The 20,901-nt window shown below is 45.7% G+C and overlaps 1 protein-coding gene across 10 annotated transcripts in view; it reads left to right on the top strand.

Annotated features, from left to right (window-relative positions):
- RASAL2 (RAS protein activator like 2) overlaps positions 1 to 20,901 on the top strand; it is a 164,911-nt gene that overhangs the window by 127,176 nt on the left and 16,834 nt on the right. For all 10 annotated transcript variants that reach the window (XM_077181999.1, XM_077182000.1, XM_054638350.2 and 7 more), the window contains 8 exons: positions 520 to 629; positions 9,308 to 9,461; positions 10,986 to 11,084; positions 11,851 to 12,405; positions 14,570 to 14,714; positions 17,333 to 17,477; positions 18,351 to 18,587; positions 19,189 to 19,390. In XM_077181999.1, the coding sequence (XP_077038114.1) occupies positions 520 to 629; positions 9,308 to 9,461; positions 10,986 to 11,084; positions 11,851 to 12,405; positions 14,570 to 14,714; positions 17,333 to 17,477; positions 18,351 to 18,587; positions 19,189 to 19,390 (1,647 nt within the window). The remainder of the gene's footprint in view (positions 1 to 519; positions 630 to 9,307; positions 9,462 to 10,985; positions 11,085 to 11,850; positions 12,406 to 14,569; positions 14,715 to 17,332; positions 17,478 to 18,350; positions 18,588 to 19,188; positions 19,391 to 20,901) is intronic.

Here is a 20,901-nt window from a genome sequence, read left to right as displayed (position 1 = left end):
AAGCCACTGGTGTGGGAAATGCTTTGAAATTTTCTGTTCTGGCTAGCCAGATTATTGAAATTATGAATTATTTAAAGATTTAATGTGCTATTAAATGTGCCAATTAAAAAGGCAAACCTGGCTGCAACTGTGGGCTCATAATATAAGAACCTCTGTACTTTGAAGCTCACCAAGAATTAAAAACATGGCATAGAGAGGGGAAGTAGGAACAAATACTGATATTGAAGATTGCTCCTTTATAAATGATAATTGAGGGGTTTGGGTCTCTTGTATAATAGCTGGAATCCACTGAAGTGCCCCAGTAATGTGAATAGTGCTAATTATTGCAATTGAGGCTCTCCCCTCCTGGAACTGTCACTGCCAAGCCAGCCCTGCCTTTCTCCCTGCTCAGAGCAATCCCAGTCCAGCCCGTCCTGTGAGTGCCACCAAACCTCAGTGTTTGGGCTCAGTGGCAGAGCCCTGAGTGATTCATGACTGGCATCAATTTCCCTGTTTCACTCCTGCACCTTCTCATTGCAGGGCTTCTTCAGCAAGCGCCTGAAAGGATCCATCAAGAGGACAAAGAGCCAATCCAAGCTGGACAGGAACATCAGCTTCCGTCTGCCCTCTCCCAACAATTCTGAGGACAGGTGAGGTGCAGAGCTGACACCAGCACGTGGGTGCACTCAGGGAAGGGGGCAGGAAGGGGATTTATTGTCCAGCTGGCACGAGGGGGGTTTGTGGGGCTGCCTCTGTACCTTTAAGCTTAGTGTGCAGTGTGCTGCTGATACAGGATGGGAAACTGCTGCTCTTCACATCTGTCCAAAAGCTCAGGTCAAGCAGATGGACTCCAGTACCTTGTCCTGCATCTGTTTCAAATAAGCTGCAGACTTCCAATTTTATGATACAAAACCATGGGATTGATCAGCTGGAGAGAAATTTGCCTTGCTGCATGCAGGGCTTGCCTGCAGGCCAGTGAGAGGAGGAGTTGTGTTGGTGTGAGCAGGGTGGTTCCACCAGTGCTGGCACAGCCCAGAGATGTGCAGTGCAATTCAGGCACTCTGAGGACCCTTGCAGTGTTGGTGTTTTGGTTATTGCAGTGTTACCACAAGGAACAGATGATCTGTTTTTTCAGAAAACTGGAAAACTCAGTAGTTTCTGACCATCTTAGTGCTCCATTTGGTTTATCTTTGCTTTTGGCTGGAGAACCAGGCTGGGAATGGATTGTATAAAAGGCAAGCAAAGGCTCTTACACACAGTGTTTCCTAACTGTTTGCAAAGTCCCTTGATTGTTTTTATTAAACATATTCTGTGTTACATTCCACAGTAGCCCAGCAGGAGAAGTAGATAGAGTGAAAAATCAGCTGGCCTGTACTCGAGGCCACGGCAGGCTCCTGTGATTTGACATTGTTCAGTGCATTTTCCCTTCTCCTTTAGCTGAGCTGCATTCATTAGTTGTATCTGTCATGCTGTGCTGCTTCAATCAATGGTGCTGCCTTCTCCATCTGAAAGGCAGACCATAAAATCACAGAGCTAGCAAGGCTGTGGATGTTGGAGGTCTGTTAACATCAGGAGTTACAGAAAAGCCTGCAGCTTACCAGATGTGACTAACCATCTAGATAGCCTTGCTCCTGTAGTCCACCCAGGCTGCTTTGATGCAAGTTTTCCTATAAATCTCTACTTTCAGAGTGTTGTAATGTGGCTATAATAGCAACTCAGTGAGCATAAGCATCTTCAATCATGCCACCAGGCAATCAAGTACCTGTTATTTTTGCCATTGTTTGAAAGTAGCTTTGCTTAAATTTTTGTAATGTGAAGATTTCTTTGCCATAAATAATCTGGTTGTCTTTCCTGAGCTTGGTACTCATGCTGGATTGCTTTTGTAGTGTCAGGGAAGCACTGTTGTTCTGGGAAAGCTAATAAATATAGCTATAATTAATTCCTATATCTTTGGTTTAAGACGTGATGTAACACTCAGCAAAGCTGCCTTCTCTTAAAAAGCAGATCCCCTTCTACTCCCTGCCAGTGTGGGCACAAATTTTCAACTAACTGAAATTAAATGTGAATTTTCTTTGATGAAAATTCAAAAACTTGCATTAAATTCATGAAAGCACAAAAGCATAAAATCCAGGTACTTGATCACATGGTGGCAATTATTGAACATAGAGCTGACTCTAAATTCATGAGGAGGAATTGCCACTCTCTCACCTTCTCTTCCCCCCCGTTCTGTTTGAGCCTCTCAATCTGTAGCAGTGAGAACTTTCCTGTCCTGCCCTGGTGAGTCAGCCCTTTCCCATTTCAAGCAGGTGATTCTAGGTGATGTCATGGTGTTGCACAGGTTTTCAGGAGGACTGATAGCATCTCCCTTTTCTTGCTCTGACAAACACAAGAGCCCTGCCTTCAAAGAAAGTATTATACAGCTTTATAAATTAAAACCCTGCATGGATTAGAAGGAAATAGAGGCTGCTGTCACACTGCCTTTTCATGCTTTTGGGGTGTTTGGGGCCTGTCAAGAAAGTGGAGATTTTACAGATAAATACCTCTAAAATTCTGGACTAAGGAAGATTGGTTATCCTGGTGCACATCAAGATTTGGGATACTGTAACACTGCATGCCATGCTGCATGATGACAGAGGATGGATGCTTTCTGTTCAGAGTTGATTTAAAACAGAAGGGAGTTAGGAATGCTGTAGGGAGCAGGGATGGAGATGAGTTGCAGATTTTTTTGTAATCAGATTTTCTGTTTCAGCAGAAAGCAATTGGCCAATGTACCTTTTCTGGTTTTTAACTTTATTTCAGTGTGTCTGGGTTAGTGGGTAGGGAGAGGAGAGAGTTCTGGTGCCCCTCTAGAAACACTGATCAGCATCCAGGTGTCCTGTAGAATAAATCCATAACCTCTCAGTCTGTAATTCACATCCCTCCTGTTTCTCATACTCAGGTTGTTTGCTGGTGGTTTTTTGTACTTGAATATGTTGTCTTTACAAGCCACTGCTGTGGCAGGACTTAGACTGTGCTCCTTTGTGAGCCAGGGCAGGTGGGAGTGAGGCTCTTTAATGTGTGGCCAGTGCAGCATCGCACCAGGTGCCAACAACTCTCACCATGAGGGAACCTGGCACCATGTCACTGTGGCATCTTTCACAGCTTTTCCAGCCTGTTTCCTCCTGCTTCCTTTGGGCTTTTCAACTCACACATTCATCTGTAATGTTTTCTCAGTGTCCATAATATATAAAACATGTTTAAAAAGCATGAAAAAAGACTTAAGGAAAATGTTGTTTGAAAGGAGAGACCAAATGAATATTTCCAGTTTGTGGCCAGGAATTTGAGGGTATCTGCAAGAGGACCAGCAGTTTTGTTTACAGAGAGGGAGAAAAGATGATTGTGACTGGCTGCATATGGTGTCAGTGACTGCAGCAAAGCTCTGCAGACAGCTGGGAGGGCTTTGCCCTGTTGGGATTTACTGCCACGTGGGAATCCTCCTGCTTTGCTAAAAGTCATTTTATGGCATTATGAGCCAGTGGCAGCGGGGCTGGGAATGGGCTCCGGCAGGGCACAGGGAAGCAGGTAGCCATGGCTCTGGGCTTCATGGTCAAAAGGTACCACTCCTCCAGCCACAGCTTCTTCTACTTTGGGTGAGTTCCAGTTCCTCCCTCCTTGCCTCTTTGCAGTGAGAAAATAGCAGGGCTCGTGTAAATCATAGAAGCAAATCCCGCCGTGTTTTTCAGGTTCGCTCTAATTTAACGCCGGTTTTTGAAAAAAAGGGTGGGGGATTTTCACCCTGATTTAGCTGTCAGGATGGAAATTTGTGTTACACAATGCCTTATTAAGGCTTGACTCACTCCCAGCTTGCATTCATTCAGCATATCTGTAGCTATCAGCACTCTGGAGTGTGGGGAAAGGGGAGGGAGGAGTGGTTTGTTTCTGGAGGGATGCCTCACTCCTGCTTTGGTGAACGTATTTCTTTCAGCAGTTGTTTGGTTTTTCACTGAGACCTGAACAGGACCCCAGCATTTGTCACAGACCTTCCCCTTAGTGCTGGGCTGCTCTCTCCCACCTGCAAGCTCACTTGACCCCTTTATAAATAGATATTTCCTAATGGCTGATGCTTCTCTGCAAAGGCTCCTCCATGAAGCATTCACCTTGAGATTAGTAGGGAAATGAAACTGCATCAATTAAGCATTTCTGGTCCATCAAGACAAACCAATTGGAAACGTTAATAGCAGAGACCAGAGGAGAGAGGAGAACTCTCCTGCTGTGAAATTCAGCAGTCTGCTTGGCTGAGCCCTGAGAGGTGTCTGCTAGACAAGCTGTGATCTGCAGGGAGAGCAGGCAGGCAGGGAAGGGCTTTGCAAATCCAGGATTCAAACAATGAGGCTTTGGGTAGGACTTTGCCAGAAAAGACCAGAATCTCAGTGGAAGACTAGAACAATATACTCAGAAAAACCCAGTGTTTAATCACACCTGAGAGTAACCTTGCAGATAAATAAGTTACCTTAAGTTTCTGATTAAAAAAAAAATTAATAATAAAACTGGTTAGACTTGTAGAATTGTTGACCAAGTAATAGGATGTTCAGATAATTGGCAGTTGGAAAATGAAGAGGGGTGTGGTGCCTACAAAATGAGCATTTGGACAGGGAAAATCCTGGTGCTGCAGCACGGGCAGAGCCGGGTGAATTGCAGGTGATGCTGGAGACGGTAGGGTCCCGTTCCACGGGGCTGGGAGCTGGGAGAACAGCAGAAAATTCTCTACATTACAGTCCAGGCTCTCCCCTGTGACTTTGCAGAGTGGCTGAGTATTGAATTCGACTTTCTGCTCTCGGGGAGTGCCTCCCAGCACATGGGGATTGCTGGAATGATTTGAAGCACGCAGACGAGCAGCTTGGTGTAAGGCAATTTGGAGACTTGGCTGCAGCTGGGTGCTCGGGCTGAGTTCTTTCCTTTCACACCAATTTGGTAAAGGAAAGTTCATTTTTAAACTTTTTTTTTTCAAATCTTCTGGATTATTGATGTCCACAGGCTTGTTTTACAAGTAATATAGAGCTCTCCCTGGTAAGCTCGGTAATTGGAAGTCTTTTGTGCCTTGTAGGTTGGCTTTTAAATAGGTCAAAATCAGCAGGAGAGCTTCATAACCGGAGCAATTAGGATTTTAACCCTTTATTCTATGTGCCTTATAGACAGTAGAATATAATAGAACTTTGCTAATAGGCTGCTGTGTGCCATGGGCAGCCACTGAAAGCCAGAGGTTTCCAGTTCCCAGCTTACAACTGAGATTTTCCTGTCATGGAAAATTACTGAATTATGGTGTGCAAGGAGAAAGGGTCAGCTTGGGGCTGGGCCGGCAAGATGGAGTGGTTGGAGAGCTCTTTTCCAGTGGCAGTTGCATGCTGCTGCCAGGTCAGTGGTTTAGGGCATTGTCTGGGCTCTGATTTACAAGGAAGTGATGCAGCTCTGAAGACCAGTACTCCAAAACATGTGAAAAGAGGTGAGAAGTTTCAAATGCTCCCTGACATGCTCCTCCTCTGTTTTTCCTGTGGGAAAGAAATTATGGAGAATATATAAGAATTATTTGGTGCCTTGATAACTGTTTGAACTCCCATGTGATTCCTTTGCAATCGCTGTTGTTTACAGACATAGACAGAAAAAGCAACAGGATGAAAAGTTGATCATGGGAGGTTAGTTGTAATTTAAAACAGGATTTGTGTTGGTAATGGAGCTGTTTAACAGAAACAGATTTGTACAAACAACCCTTCCCCCACTTTTTGCATGTGTGATCTTCCTGTTTACAGTAATCTGCTTCCCTGGGATTACCTCTCTGCTGACAGAGTCTGAGCAATGCTCATTTTCCCAGTAGCTTCCTACCTAATACAGGAAGGACCCTGTTAATCCAGCCCCTTTGCTGGACACTGGGACATGAATTAGTGGCATCTATGGCAAAAGGAAGCCAGCAAGCAATTTTCTTTCCTTTTTACAGATTCAGCATATCAGATGAGGCTTTAAAGCAGCAGAGAAGTATTATTTCTGTATAATTATTGCCTGTATTGATTGGGATGCTGCTGATACAGGCACGAGTCAAAGATTTGCTTTGCAGATCTATCAATAGATGAAATCTATACTGTGGTGCTCACAAATGCATGTACTTGTGTTTGTAAATGCATGTGGTTGCATCTAACCAACAGCTTTAGGATGTTCTGATGTTTGTGGAAGATAAAGTGCCAGTTCTAAGCCACTTCATCAGTTTATTGAGCTGTTTTAAATATGGTAACTTCAAAGGACTGCTGGAACAGACTGACATTTGTCTGCCACAGGACCTTGAGTCAACAAAACTACCAGTGCTCCAGCTGCTCTGCAGCAAACCCAAGTGCTCACAGCCCACTAGTCAGAAGAGCAGTGGAGCAGCAGAGATGCTCCTAAAAGGTGTGACTTGCAAGATGGGATGTGCAGGCTTGGAGTACATCTGCTGTGTGTACCTGCCTTTGCCCCTGCCCTGTTCCCAGAGGCTGTTTGGAGGTTTTCCTGGAAGATTCCTTGCTCTCTCACATTGCCTTTAATGTCTGGATCTCATCAAAGCTCTCGGAAAGGACAAGGGGGAACTTCTCTGTCTGGGAAGGTCACCTTAGCCATGCCTGCAGAGCTGCCTCCCTAATCTCCTTAGGGGATGCTGTGCCTTGGCAACCCAGGAGCAGGCAGGAGCCTCTCCTGGCCCTGTGGGGTGGGAGCACAGCTGACAAGGAGGGAGCTTTCCTCACCAAGGAGGGAGCTTTGCTCACCAAGGAGGGAGCTTTGCTCACCAAGGAGGGAGCTTTCCTCACCGTAGCTGTGGCTGCTCTCCTGGCCCCAGCCTATCTGCCTGGCACGGTGTTCCTCTGAAATCTGTAACCTGAGGCTTGAGGAAGAGCTCCTGCTGGATTTGTTTGTGCCTTTCTTCCTCTCTGGGCAGGATTTGTTGTGTGAGATGTAGCAGGGAGCAGGAGGTTTGGAGGGAAGGGCTGTGGCATGAGGCACCGCTATGATCTGGAGATGCTCTGCTAAGTGGCTCTACAGTTGTTTTGTGTAGGTCTGCTCACCTTGTCTTGCTCCAAGTGCAGCCTCTGCCTAACTGGAAATTGCTACATATCTTTTTTTTTCTTTTTTTCATCCTTTCTTTGGTAATTATTTCTCTTTCTCTCCTCTTCCCCCTCTCTGTGCTCAGTCCATGCTTTCCTCCACTGACTGGGTGCTGGCTGCAGGCTCCCAGTACTTTGTAAGGACAGGAATTGCTCAGTTTGAGGCAGGGACAGAAGCCAAGTGACCTCAGCAGTGCTTTCTTGAGAGGAGAAATTAGAGAGGGTTTTGCAGAGATGACATTAGAGTGGTGTATTGTGGTGTGTTTATTTTAGACTTGCCCTACCTTAACTGCAGCAAGTGCTCAATTATACATGGCTGAGGTTTGGGTTTGCCTTGGTTCAGCTGCTGCTGGAACCTGTTAGAACAAAGCACAGCACAACCAAGGCTCCTACCAGGGCTGCTGCTTTGCATCTGAAATCTGTCTTTGGAATATTCCTCCCATCAAAGGGTTCTGCTGCCTGCACTCAGGTCATTCAGTATATTAAATGGGAACAAAGTTCTCCCTCGCTGTTTAATAAATCTTATCGTGTGTGAATCTGCTCCAATACCTGCAGCACTTCATTCCATACAAAAGAGCAGCTGGGTGAGCTCTGCTTGTTGCATTGCCTGGATCCTTTGTGGTACCCAAGGTTTTGTTAAGCAGCCTTCGTTCAGATGCCTTTTCCAAATGTTTGGGGTTTTTTGCCTCTGAGTTCCCCTATAGAATTGCTCACAGGTAGGAGGAGTTTGATTTTGCTAAGGATAAAGAATGTGAGGAACTTTTTTTTTTTTTTTTGTATATGTGAGAGAAGTGTAGAGAAACGAATTACTTTTCAAAATTAGGGAAGCTGTTAGAGGTAGCTGTGCTTTTCTTTCCTCTATAAATAACATTTTTTAACAATTTCCATTTGATACTGGGGACTGAATCAAAGAGGAAACGCTGTGAGGATGAGCACAGGAGCACTGTGTTTCTCTGAGTGGTGTGCAGAGAGCTGATGCCTCTCTGCTTCCACATCTGTTCCTTGTGCCCAGTCACACTTGCTGGATGGGCAGCCACATTTATGGACTTGCCTCAGGGATCACTGAGCACAGGGACTTCAGTATCTTAACAAAAGCTAGACCTGCCAGGCCAACAGCTCCTTCTCTGCTAAGCTGGGACTCTGTGCTCTTCCTCCTACTGAATTCCTGCCACAGGAAAAATAAGATGTGTCTGCATGTGATGTTTACCTTGAGATGGAAGCTGTGCCTCAGGTGTTATGTGACTGTTGCAGAAGCCTCTAGGGCAGGTTTGGAGGCAGAAGGAGAAGCCACATCACCTCTAAACTGGGCACATTTTGCAGTTCTGTTTGACAGCAGAGCTCCCCACCATGCACAAATGTTGCATTAAATCATATTGGGAGATTACAGAAAGGGTTAAAACACATTTGATAATGTCACTGTTGTTTGCCGAGCTGTGGCATAGTGGAGGGAGGGAAGTGTCTTTGAGAAGTGTTCAAGAACTGGTGGGGACAAAGAGAAAACTGCCTTGATAAAAAGATGCTGTGAATGTGGGAGGTTTCAGCTCTGGTGGAGCTCATGGATTTACAGGACAATGAGCTGGAAAGGAGAAGCAGTATGTGTTAGTGAGAAGTTAAAAGAGAAAGAAAGTATCCAAAAAAAAAGGAAATTCAAGTTGGAAGCAGAGCTGAAAAGGAAAATGCAAAATGACTGGTTTGAGCAATGGTGAAGTGGGATGGAATTTGTGTGTTTTGTGTATTTGTATATTTAGTGTAAATGCTTTGAATGTTAAAAATCAAGTATATTGTGAAGGGTCATCTGCTCTAATGAATAATCCTCATTCTGCATTGGTTACAGATTTAGGGATCCATGTGCTCTTTGCTGCTAATACACAACATCTGTCTACTAATCTAGCTAGTAACAAGTATTTCCAGTATTACATCCAAAGCTACCTGTATGGGCCTTTAAAAAATTTCAGCAGTTAAGTTCTGAAATTTTTGCTGCTGTTCTTTCACTGACAGCTTGGCAGCTATAATTTCTAGGTCAGTGGGAATGGACTTCCTAGGCTGGATATTGCCTTGGGAGTCTGGGGTTGCTGGCCTAATGTTATTTTCATAAGGTTTGCAGACTAATTGTGGAAGTTGCTCTGAATAAGCACCGAGACAAGCTGCAGCTTTGTCTGGCATCTTGCCAGCTCTTTTTGGTAATTGTGAGAAAAACCAAGACATTTCCTTTCCTCCTTGTCCTCCAGACCACGTGAGCTGCCCAAGCTGAAGGAGTCCCGTTCCCATGAGTCTTTACTGAACCAAGCCAGCACCATAGAGACTCTGGACTTTGCAGCAGAAGAAGCAGTCTTTGTCAAACCACTTCACAACAGTATCCTTGGACGAGACTTCTGCTTTGAGGTAGGGACAGGCTCCAACACAGGCAGCTGCCATCCCCCTGAACCCTTGGGAATGCTGCTCCAGGACTGGGACTGGAAAACAGAGCAGCAGCCACTGCCTGGCTGAGGTTTGGGTGGGGGCTGTTGAGCCACCATGTGACTTTTGAAGTCCTTGAGGCTAATGGCATCAGTCACTCAACAGAGAGAAATCTTTTTCTAATTGAAAAATCTCTTCAGTTTAATAAGCATTTGTAGTGTGCATGCAAATGTATGGTTGATACATACAGCACAATGGATATGCAATAGTGTGTACATTAGCTGTGTGTTCACCCCTCCAAATTCACCTGAAATTGAATTTAGAAAAGTGACTGTAACCAAGAAATGAGCTTTCCAGTCAGAGCCCCATTCCATTAGCTCAGTGCTTTCAAGTTGCTGAAGGAGAAGCCTCAGTGGCTGTGACGTGTCTGTGGCTCCGTGAAGCAGGATCCAAAGCTCCCTTTGCTGCTTCAGCAGAGGCTGCAGGCTGTGGCTCTGAGCTCTGCTCCAGACACAGGCACAGACTCTGTGTGAGCTCAGTCCTGCCATCACAGCTCCAGCAGGGCAGCCCTGTGTGTCTGCATGCAGCTGAGGCCACGTCACCTGTCGTGGCAGGGGCAGGTCACTCTGTCCTCAGCAGGATTAGTCAGATGTGTCTGAACTTCTGGAACAAAGATCTGTTTACAACCTGGACAATTCTGGCAGTAAACCAGCATATCAGGCTCTGGTCCCTCATGATGCATCCAGAAACTGTTCCTGTTTGCTTCAGCCTCATTCATCTGGTTGGAAACTCTTTGCAGCTTGCTTGGGCTTGGGGAGTTGGGTGGAAAACATTGGCAACAGCTTAGCTCTGAGGCTGTTGCCTCAAACTGCTTTGTAATTGTGAGCACAAATGAATGGAAAGAGTAAATGAGGCTTGTCAGGCCACGTAAGAGGGGAAGGAACCGAGGCGGTTCCCTGGTGTGGGAAAGCAGAGCTGTCAGGGCTGGAGCAGAGCACAACTCCCTCAGTTTGTTTAGGCTGTTGCTGTCTTTATGGACCCCTGGAAATATTTTGTTTTTACTGAAGTCATTATGGCCAGTGTGTTTTGCCTTATGCTAATGCATTGTCAGTTCTGTCTTTACACTGTTGGTAACCAAATCCTGTGTCCCTGGGCCTTCACAGGGAAATCAGCATGCTTTAATAGCCACAGATCAATTAACAACTCTTTAAAAGAAGAAAGATTAACTGGCTGATTAAAGCTTTGTTTAAAAGTCTTTAAGAGGAGCCTCTGGTGCTCTTAATTCTATATAAATTCTTTAGTTTCTCTAGTTTTATAGAACCTCAAACTTCTTTTGCTCTCTGCATTTTGTGGGCCTTTTATCCTCTCTGCCTTCTAGGCCACTGTATTTTTGTCTCCCTTTTTCAGATTTACTTTGTTACTCAAGCATTATCTTCCTCCTTGCTTTTTGCAGCCTCTTCCATGTCTCCTAGGCTTGCCTCAGCTCAGTCTGTCATTTATTCATTCCAGGTAACCTACTCCAAGGGCAGTAAATGCTTCAGTTGTTCCTCTGCAGCAGAGAGGGACTGGTGGATGGAAAACATACGCAGACTATCGCAGCCGATGAAGGTAAGGGGAACTGCAAAAATGAGATTAGCGGGGGAATGGAGGTGGGATGATTGGATTTTAGTCCAGTGTACCAGGCCTTCCCACAGATGCATCCTCAATTAATTTAGTCTGGGGAGCCGTCCGCTCATCCGTGTGCCTAAAGCTGCCCTGTGCTATTCCAGGAGTGCAGCAGGGCAGAGCTTTAATGAGTAAACACACACCAGCCTGCTTCCTGATCCCTGCCCAGTGCCAGCCTGGGATGCAGGCTGGATTCCTGAGGCCATGCACCTGGGAAAGATGTGGCATGCCTTCATTAGGGTCATGTTTTAATCTAGGAACCCAAAAAAACCAACATTAAACCAATTGGAGCTGGAGTGAGACAAGGAATCAAGTTATAGATCAGCTGGAAATGTCTGATAAGTCACTCCACAGCTGCAATCCTACCTTCCAGGGGCAGGATAACAGTGCTCTGGGGTTCCTCACCAGTCTGGCAGCTTTGGACAGGCCCTTGTGCAGAGTGTTTTCTAAAGCATTTCAGATACATCTTTTGAAGAAGAAAAATATTCCAACACTCTTGACATACAAAAGACAGCCCTTTGCCTCTGTTTTAGAAAATGTCAATTTTTCTAGAGATTCCAATTCTCTCTGGATCAGACTGTCTGATTCTGACTTCTGACTCTGTCCTTGCCTCAGACAGAAAAGGCAGCACCTTTGCTGCTGCTTCAGAAGATGAAATATTCAACTTTTAGGGGGTTTGAGTCAGAACTGATCTCTTTCTCCTGCACAGGACAATTGCCGTCGAGCTGAAAACGTGCTTCGCCTCTGGATCATAGAGGCCAAGGACCTGACCCCTAAGAAGAAATACTTCTGTGAGCTGTGCCTTGATGACACCCTCTTTGCCCGCACCACCAGCAAAGCAAAAGCAGATAACATTTTCTGGGGGGAGCACTTTGAGTTCTACAGCCTCCCACACATTCAGAGCATCACGGTTCACATCTACAAGGACGTGGAGAAGAAGAAGAAAAAGGACAAGAACAATTACGTAGGGCTGGTCAACATCCCCACGGCCAGCGTGACCGGCCGCCAGTTTGTGGAGAAATGGTACCCAGTGAGCACCCCCACAGCCAACAAAGGCAAGGCAGGGGGCCCCTCCATTCGCATCAAATCCCGCTACCAGACCATCACCATCTTGCCCATGGAGCAGTACAAGGAATTTGGGGAGTATGTTACCAGCAATTACGCCCTGCTGTGCTCCGTGCTGGAACCTGTGATCAGTGTCAAGAACAAGGAAGAGATGGCTTCTGCCTTGGTGCACATCCTTCAGAGCACTGGGAGAGCCAAGGTAAGCACAGCTGGCTCCTGCTGGAGTGACTCTGGCCACTGATAAGGGATTCCTGGTGGAAACTGGGGGGCCCACAACAGAAAGCAGCAGCAGCAGCAGATGTTTGTTACCACATTCCTCTTCACAGAGAAAAGCAAGGCACAATTCTTCCCAAGGATTTCTAAGATTCACATTCTCTGAACCTCAGAGAAAGGGAAAACACAATTCTTATTACTTGCTGTGCCTGTGTTGTGCCAAAGTAGAATGCAATATGGAGATTGTTTATCCAAAGTGATGGTGTTTTGTTTCCTTGGCCTATCAGGGCCAAGTGTGTGTGGGGACTGAGGGTGACAGTCACGAGATTCTGTGCAGTGTGAGCAGGTGTGTGCAGAGTGAGTGCTTGGCAGACTCAGTTTAGATGAAATGTTTATAGTATAGTATAACAAAGTAATTAATTAGCCTTCTGATATCCATGGAGTCCTCCTCATCATTCTCTCCCCTTGATCAGAGTCACCTCTGATTTACAATAGATGTTGTGTACAAAGTGTAAGCAGGAGGACTCTGTAACTTCGTGTTATTCTGAAAATCAGCACCTACCTTTGAGTGTCCTTTGCATTTCTAAAATCAGGATGTAGGTTAAGAGAGGAGTGAACAGGAGGTTGGTAAACTTCTATAAATAAATACCCACTGTACTACACTGAGCAGTGGGTGCTGGTGCTGAGTCAGCGCTGAGTCAGCGGATCAATGCAGCATCGATCTGGTCAGTGTTTGAACAGCCATTTGGGGGATCTGTACCGACTTAATGGTGATCCCACCTGCCCCAGGGATGCTCTTAGGACTTCTGGGTGCACACTGGTTCCTTCAGATGGGTTGTGGGAGAGTGTCCTGCAGGTCATGGGAAGTTCTGGAAGCATTAGCCTGCATTGATTGATCTCTCTGGCTGCTGCTGCTGCTGGGTGAGTAGTGCCAGTGAATCCAGCTAGAGCAAGTAAAGCACAAATCAGAGGGATAGAGATGTGGAAGGATGGCTGCAGACAACACCCAAGGGACAGCCTCACCTAACTATTCCAGCAAAGGCCCTTTTCTGCTTGCTCCTTGGAAACATCTCTGTGACAGTGTGTGTGACGGGAACATCTCTGACAGTGTGTGTGACAGGAACACGTTCCTTAAGTGATCTGATGAGAGAAGCTGGTAGCTAAGATTATGTTGAAACCCTGCTGGAAAACAGGCTCTGGATTGCTGCAATGCCTGCTGCAATAAGTTAATAAATTAGTGTTATAACTTGGCATTCCTGGTGTGTGAAGTTTTGAACCTCTATTTAAGGGAGGCACAGGTGGCTCAGGCTGCCATAAAGCTCCTAAGAGGGTACTTCCAGATTTCCAGCTCATACTTCTGCTGATGGGGATACAGCTGGATGTTCCCACTTTGTGCCAGGTGAAAAGAATTCTTGTGGATTTTGTTGAAAAGGAACAGCAATAATGGACTGAAATCCAAGAGTACTAAATGTTGTTTACTCACATAAAGTTACCACTTGAGGAAATAAGTATTACTGTAGAATTAGACCCTATATCAAGAGATTTTTCTCTGTATCAAGGCTTGCTGACAGTTCCTGCCTGGACAGTCTAATACATTCAAGTTAAGTCATGTAGATAACCAGCAAGTTGAATGTTAACTTCTTTTTTTCCAAATCCTAAAGCAGTCTTGGTTTGTGAATTTAATTTGTTAAGCCATTCTTCTTATTCAAATATCATCAGGCTCTAATAATTTGTGTGTCACTTCCAATTTGGATTTTTAAATCCATGTTTCTATGGAATATTGCTTATAAAGATAAGGATAAATATGATAGCACAGTTTCTTTCAGCAGACAAAGCCTCTGATAAACAAGCTGCTGAGAGGTTCTGTTCTGGAGCTAAACTGAAACACAAGCTTGGCTATAAAGGTTTTTTTAGAGACTTTTGCTTCACCCTTTATAATTTGTGATTTATATCATTCTACAAATATAATAAACCCAAGAGGAGACCTGGCTATTTCCTCACTCCTTACTTCATGTAACAGCTGCACCCCTTGTCTCAGGCTGAGAAATTATTTATTATCCTGAAACATCCTTCCTTCTTGGCTTCTGCAGTTAGCCTGGCACTACTGAGCTGGTTCAAATCACCTTTGCCATTTGACCTTTTTCCCTCAGGACTTCTTGACAGATTTGGTGATGGCTGAGGTAGATCGTTGTGCAGAACATGATGTCTTGATCTTCAGGGAGAACACACTTGCTACCAAAGCTATTGAGGAATACCTCAAGCTGGTAGGACAGAAGTACCTCCAGGATGCACTGGGTAAGAAACTCCATCTGCCACCTGTTTGCACAGCAAGGGCTGACCCTGAGCTGAGGCTGCAGCTGGGAATGTGGGATGGGAAGGAGGTGCACTCAGCCTGATGTCTCATTCCCAGATAGCACACTGTCCTGCTCTCCATGCCCTTCCTCCACGTGGAGGAGGGTGCTCTTTGCTGCCTGCAGGAGTAGCACCCAAGGCAAGGCAAGATTTGATGTAGCTCAGTCCCTCTTCAAGTTTGTATTACCATGTTCTGGTTTTCTGGGTAGCTTTCTTTTGTGTCTCTAGCGTGCTAAAGAGGTTTAACACTGCAATTTCTTTGTGAGCAATGGTGCTTGTTCCATCTGATATACAAACAGCTTGAAAAAGGGGTTTTGACACATAGTCCTTGGAGAGACAAGGCCAGGGAGTGAGGCTGCAAGGCTGCTGAGCATCCCAGGACAGGAGGTCAAGATGCATCCTGTCTGGGAAGCCTCTTCCCTGTGTTTATCCCTGCTCTTTATTCACTGACTCATTAAAACTCTCTGGCCATCCTGAGATCTCCTACTCCTTTCTCCCCACAGGGTCTTCATGCCCACTGTTACACGTCAGGGTGGACTCTGAAAATTTTGTTATTGTCCCCCCTCCACCAAAAGGTTCTGCTCTAGTCATAACCAGTGCCTGGGGAATTCCTGGCCACACAAAGTCAGCAGCAAAGGGCACCAAACCCAGGCTGGCTGCCTCACACAGCCTCACCACAGTCGGGTTCCAGCCGCTCCACACAAATCTTCCTTCTCCACAGTTGCACAATGAGCCACCCACCCCCTGTTGTTTCTGGGATGAAGAAAGCTTTGGAAATTGATACAAGAGAAACAAGATCAGGCCAAAGCCAAGTCCCACACCACATCCTTTCACAAAAAGGGAAAAAAAGCCAAGCTGCTTGCTTTCCCAGCAGTCTCGCTTGTCCTCAGCAATCCCAGACACTGGCAAGGCATCAAGGAGATAGCTGGCTAAATTAGTGCTCCAAGGGTCACTGCAGTCAGCTCTGGGATTACATCCAGTTGGGCCATTTCTGGAGTGTAATGAGCCTGTTCTGGTAGTCTTATTCTCCTGGGTGGGACCACTGAGTGTAAGTCACCGTTGTAGGCTCTCACCTGGTACAGAGAAACGAGCAGCCTGGTGCTTTGTGCTGTGCTTCCCAGCAGGCTGAACATCAGCTGTGGGACCACTCCATTACAGCTGACTGTAAGCTCCTTAATGTGCAGTAATTGCATAAAATATTCTAACATTAATGACTTCTAATACATCATTTAGCACTGAGTGATAAGATGGTAAATCACAGGCAGGAGAGATGGAAAATGCCCCTAAGGCTGTCCAGCTTGTCTGCAGCTCAGGGCAACTTCACTCATGACAATATCCCCATCTAATTCTTTGTCAGGTTTTAAATGTCATTTTACTCAGCTGCCCTGTTCTTTGAGAGGATTAATGACACTGTGGTTGGTGTTAGCAATGTAACATGTCTGGAAGGGAATCTTATATCTGATTATAGCGGGGTCTTTTGGGCCACAAAGAGTAAGTTTCAAATATTTTTAAGGATAAAAAAATATTATCCAGTAAACAAGAGTTAAAACAGAATTGGCTCAACAAAAGTGACGCCAGCAGTTTTGCAAGTAAGCAAAAATTAAGAAAATGTGCCTGCTTTGCTTGCAACAATACCAAGCTGAGATTTGGGAAGGGGCTGAGAGGTGTTTAAGGGGTTTTAGGAAAGCAAAGGCTAAAAACAAACAAACCCCTTTTCCACAAATAAACCTTGTGTTAGCTCAGAGCCAGTGAGATCATCTGAGGAGATGAACTTGAAAGACATTGAATCATTAAACCAGTGAATAAAGGGTTTTTCCTAGTGAACACCCAACAGCTTAAAAATCACTTGGAATGCCTGCATATAGAGGAGGGAAACCACTGAGTAGCTCATTCCAGTCTGTCAGACAAAGCCAGCTTCATGTGGTTTGTATGTGAGCAGTTTCTGTTGTGATGCTGAAAGGGAAGGGTGACAGAAATGCCAAGGAGCTTGAAGATGCAGGCCATAAAAACGCTGTAAGGTATTGATATAAGAGGGTGAGAAAGTCAGCAGCATCTAGCTAGGGCTTGGGTATTACTCCTATTCAAGAGCAAGGTGACACTTTTTAAAATTTAAAAAAAAAAAGGGCAGATTTAGCAATAATATAAATAAATATCATTGCCAGAGCATTTTCTGGGGAAATTATGAAGACAAATAACACACAGCTTCATTCCTAGGACTGTGGATAATTTCATAGTTGATAACACTGTTTGAATACCAAGTCAAATCCTCCTCTCTAGGCCATAAGGGAAGTGCCTGTAGGGTTGCTAAGCAGAGTCATCCTGTTTTTGCATCTGTGCTTGGGGACACAAGGGCACAGGAGGCTGCAGCATCAGAGCCCAGGCTGTGCTCTGTTGGGATAGGGCTGGGAGGAGTGTCCCCAACAGCTGGTGTCTGGAGGCTGAGCTGCAGACACCCAGAGCAGGGCAGGCAGTTCCAGGGAAAGACATAAGCAGGATTTAAAGGTGTGTCAAGTAGGCTTTTCTTGTAACTACCCTGGTTCCTTCCTCTTCCCTTTTTCCAGGGGAGTTTATCAAGGCTGTGTATGAGTCAGATGAAAACTGTGAAGCAGATCCCAGCAGGTGCTCACAGAGTGAATTAGCAGATCATCAGTGCAACCTGAAAATGTGTTGTGAGCTGGTCTTCTGCAAGATTATCAATTCCTACTGGTAAGGCACCTTCCTTCCCTCCCTTTGTCCCTGTTTGCTCAGGGGTGCCTGTTCCTCCTCTGAGGGTGAGGGAGCAGCAGTGGGACAGGGAAGGAGCACAGCCCCTTCCATCCTCCCAGGCTGCCTTTGTGCCCTCTCCTCACTGCCTCCAGATTGCAGGTGGAACCTGTGCCCAGACTGAGGGGTCCCAGCCCACAAACCACACCTCCCCAAATCCCCTGCCAAGGGAGCACATACTGAGAGTGGCTGGATAAGGAGGGAATAAAGGCAGAAGATAATAGCTTAGCTTGGACTTGGCATAAAAAGCTGCAAGTTTTGATGTGTACAGAAGAGTTTTAGTCCCTTCAGATATGTGGAATTGAACAGGAAATCATAGGGAGGAAGCACTGGCAGGGAGATTTCTATTCATCTCTGTTTCTGAGTAGCAGTGGAAGAAGAGGGGCCTTTCTGCTTTGGCATGAGGCAAAGGCATAATATTGAGAGCTTAACAAGCAAGGTAAAACTGTCAGATATGGAGATGAGCTCAGTTTGGCTCGTTTGTTTTCAGTATTCTAATAGCCTGTTTGCTCCAGGGTAGCAATGGATAAGTAGTTCTAGCTTGCAAATCAGCCTGTCTGGAAATGGCTTCACTTAACACAGATGAACAAGGGGTGCTTTAAAGACTACTTAAGTGCCACCAGATTAAATGGGGATCTATGAATAGAGGCTTAATGACATTACCTAGCCTAGAGAGAAAGAGAAAAAAAGGGGAGGTAGAAAAAGATGTTTTCTCACAGATAAGTGTTTTGGGTGACTGATCGCCAGTTCAACTTTTTGCATCTTGTTGCCAGTGCAATTTTATTTCCCTTTTTTTTGTTTTCTTTTGCTTTTCAGCGTGTTCCCTCGCGAGCTGAAGGAGGTGTTTGCATCCTGGAAGCAGCAGTGCCTGAACAGGGGCAAGCAGGACATCAGTGAGCGCCTGATCAGTGCCTCGCTGTTCCTGCGTTTCCTGTGCCCTGCCATCATGTCCCCCAGCCTCTTCAACCTGATGCAGGAGTACCCTGATGACCAGACCTCCCGCACGCTCACCCTCATCGCCAAGGTCATCCAGAACCTCGCCAACTTTGCCAAGTAGGTGCTGCCAGGGGAGCCAAAACCTGCAGCGTGCCCCATTCCTGGCTGTGCTCACAGGCAGCTGCTTCTGTGGCAGACTGAAAACAGATTTAGCACAGGGGGAATCTTCTCACTTGGGTGTGAACACTTGAGACACGTCAGATAAATTCTCCTTACGTGCAGACTGGAGTGTGCTGAATTCTGTGGAGGGGACACAGCATAAAACTATGCACTACCATGATAGTGTCCATGCTGTTTCAAAGGGAAAGAAGATCCTTGCTGTTTCAAGGATCATGATTTTCATGTTTTCTCCCTCCAGAATTCTCAGCTGAATGATACAAAGGGCATAGCACATCTCCTACATGGGAGGAGAGAAAGAGTATCTGTGGGAGGGAGCAGGGAGAGCTGTGATTTGTAATATAAACTGTGAGGTAGTAGTATTTAAGTAAGTACAACAAAGCAGTGTATCTCTTAAATTGTCCATGTGGTTTTTTCCCTCCAAATCTTCAGGAAGGCAGGTCTAAAGTAAAGAGTTTAAGTCATTGTCTGTAAGCACTTGTACTCTGTATATTGTGTGGAGGTTATTGACTGGGTTTCCCCCCACCTCCCTTTCCTGCAGGTTTGGTATTAAGGAAGAGTACATGGCCTTCATGAATGAGTTTTTGGAACACGAGTGGGGAGGAATGCAGCGTTTTCTGAGGGAGCTCTCTAACCCAGATACCATCTCCAACATGCCTGGATACGACGGCTACATCGACCTGGGCAAGGAGCTCTCGGTGCTGCATTCCCTCCTCTGGGAGGTTGTGTCCCAGCTTGATAAGGTAAAGCTGTTTGGAGGCCCTGGAAGGAGAATACAGGGATGGTTCCATGGCAACAGCAAACACTGGGGAGTACCGGGGGAAGGCAGGAGCTTTGGAGGGGAATGTGTGATGGTGCTGTTTCACAGCTGCTCCTTCTGGGATTTCGGATCAGGGCCTGCAGCAGGGTGTGTGAGGTGGTTGGGCTTCAGCAGCCCTGCAGACCCTTTGCAGAGCCTTTAGGAAGGTCAGGTGCTGAGGGATTGCTTGGAAGTGGACCTGAAATCCCTGGGCAGCCGGTCCTGTCTCATAAGTGAGGCATTTGGACAGGAAAAGGCCACATTTGCTGTGCCTTGTGGTGCTTTGCTGCACAGCAGGCCCTCCCCTGGTTCTGATGGAGGATGAGTTGGCCCTGTGGAGCTGTTCTCATCAAGAGCCCGATCCAAAGCCTGCTGAGATGCTCTCATTTCCGTAGTCTTTGGTTTTGGCACACAAGGAATGCCGTGTAAGAGGCTGGATCTGCTCCGAGTGCCATCCTGCAGCAGAGCAAGATGCTTTCTGCTGTGCCCTGGGCTGGGCTCGTGTGCAGTGTCCAGGTTCTGTTCTTCTGATCCCAGCAGACACCACCAGCAATGAGCACTGCTTCCATTTAGCTATAGAAGCAGCAAAGACAGAGCTTTGATCTTCCTTGGCTATGTGGGTTTGCAGGAACCAAAATCATTAAAATCTTGATAGCAAAGGTAGCTGATAAGGCCCAGAAAAGCTGAACTGAGTATTTTTATTTTTTTAAGTGCTTGGAACTGTTCCATACTTCAATTTTTAGAGGTGCATTATTTTGTCCATGTTCCATGTATATTATTCTTTCTTTTGAAACTGGAGAAGTAAGGTGAATAGCAATGTACTCAATTTTTATTGCATTAGGGTTTGCCAAAGTAGTTACTAGTTGTGTATCTATTTTTTCACTGTACATTACTTAAAAGAAAAAAACAAAAATCTGAGCTTGTTGTGTCAGAGTAAGTTGAAGTGCCCTTGACTCAAAAAGACAGTCTGTATATTAATCTTAGTTTGATAATAAGTTATGATGTTGTTTTTCAATTTACCTCATCCATGTAGACAGTGTAGATTCCAAATGTATGGATCTGCATGGCCCTTTCTGTAGGTTACATGTATGGATCTATCCTAGCAGGCCCTTGGGAGCTGGTACAGTGGTTTCCTAAAAAGAGAATTAAGGGGTAAAGTTACATGCATTATGGCTTTACTGTAGGGAATGGCTGGGAAATAAGGAGAGGAGCCACCTTGGAGATTTTAATAGCCACAGTGCTGTATGAAAGTGTCTTTAAAGAGACCTTTCTCTGGAGCCAAACTGGCTGAATACCTGCTTATGGGGAAAACAAGGGTATCTTTGAGAAGAACATTGATTTTGTAGCAGAATTTTAATTTTTTAATAAATCTGCAGCTCCTTCACCTTCTTCCTGCAGTCCCAAGAGCCTGGAGATGCCCTGTAGCTGATCTCCCAGCAGTGGCCCAAAGGGGTG

This window comes from Agelaius phoeniceus, chromosome 8 (assembly GCF_051311805.1).
Source record: "Agelaius phoeniceus isolate bAgePho1 chromosome 8, bAgePho1.hap1, whole genome shotgun sequence".
Lineage (NCBI taxonomy): Eukaryota > Metazoa > Chordata > Aves > Passeriformes > Icteridae > Agelaius > Agelaius phoeniceus.
This window is presented reverse-complemented; position numbering and strand designations above follow the sequence as displayed.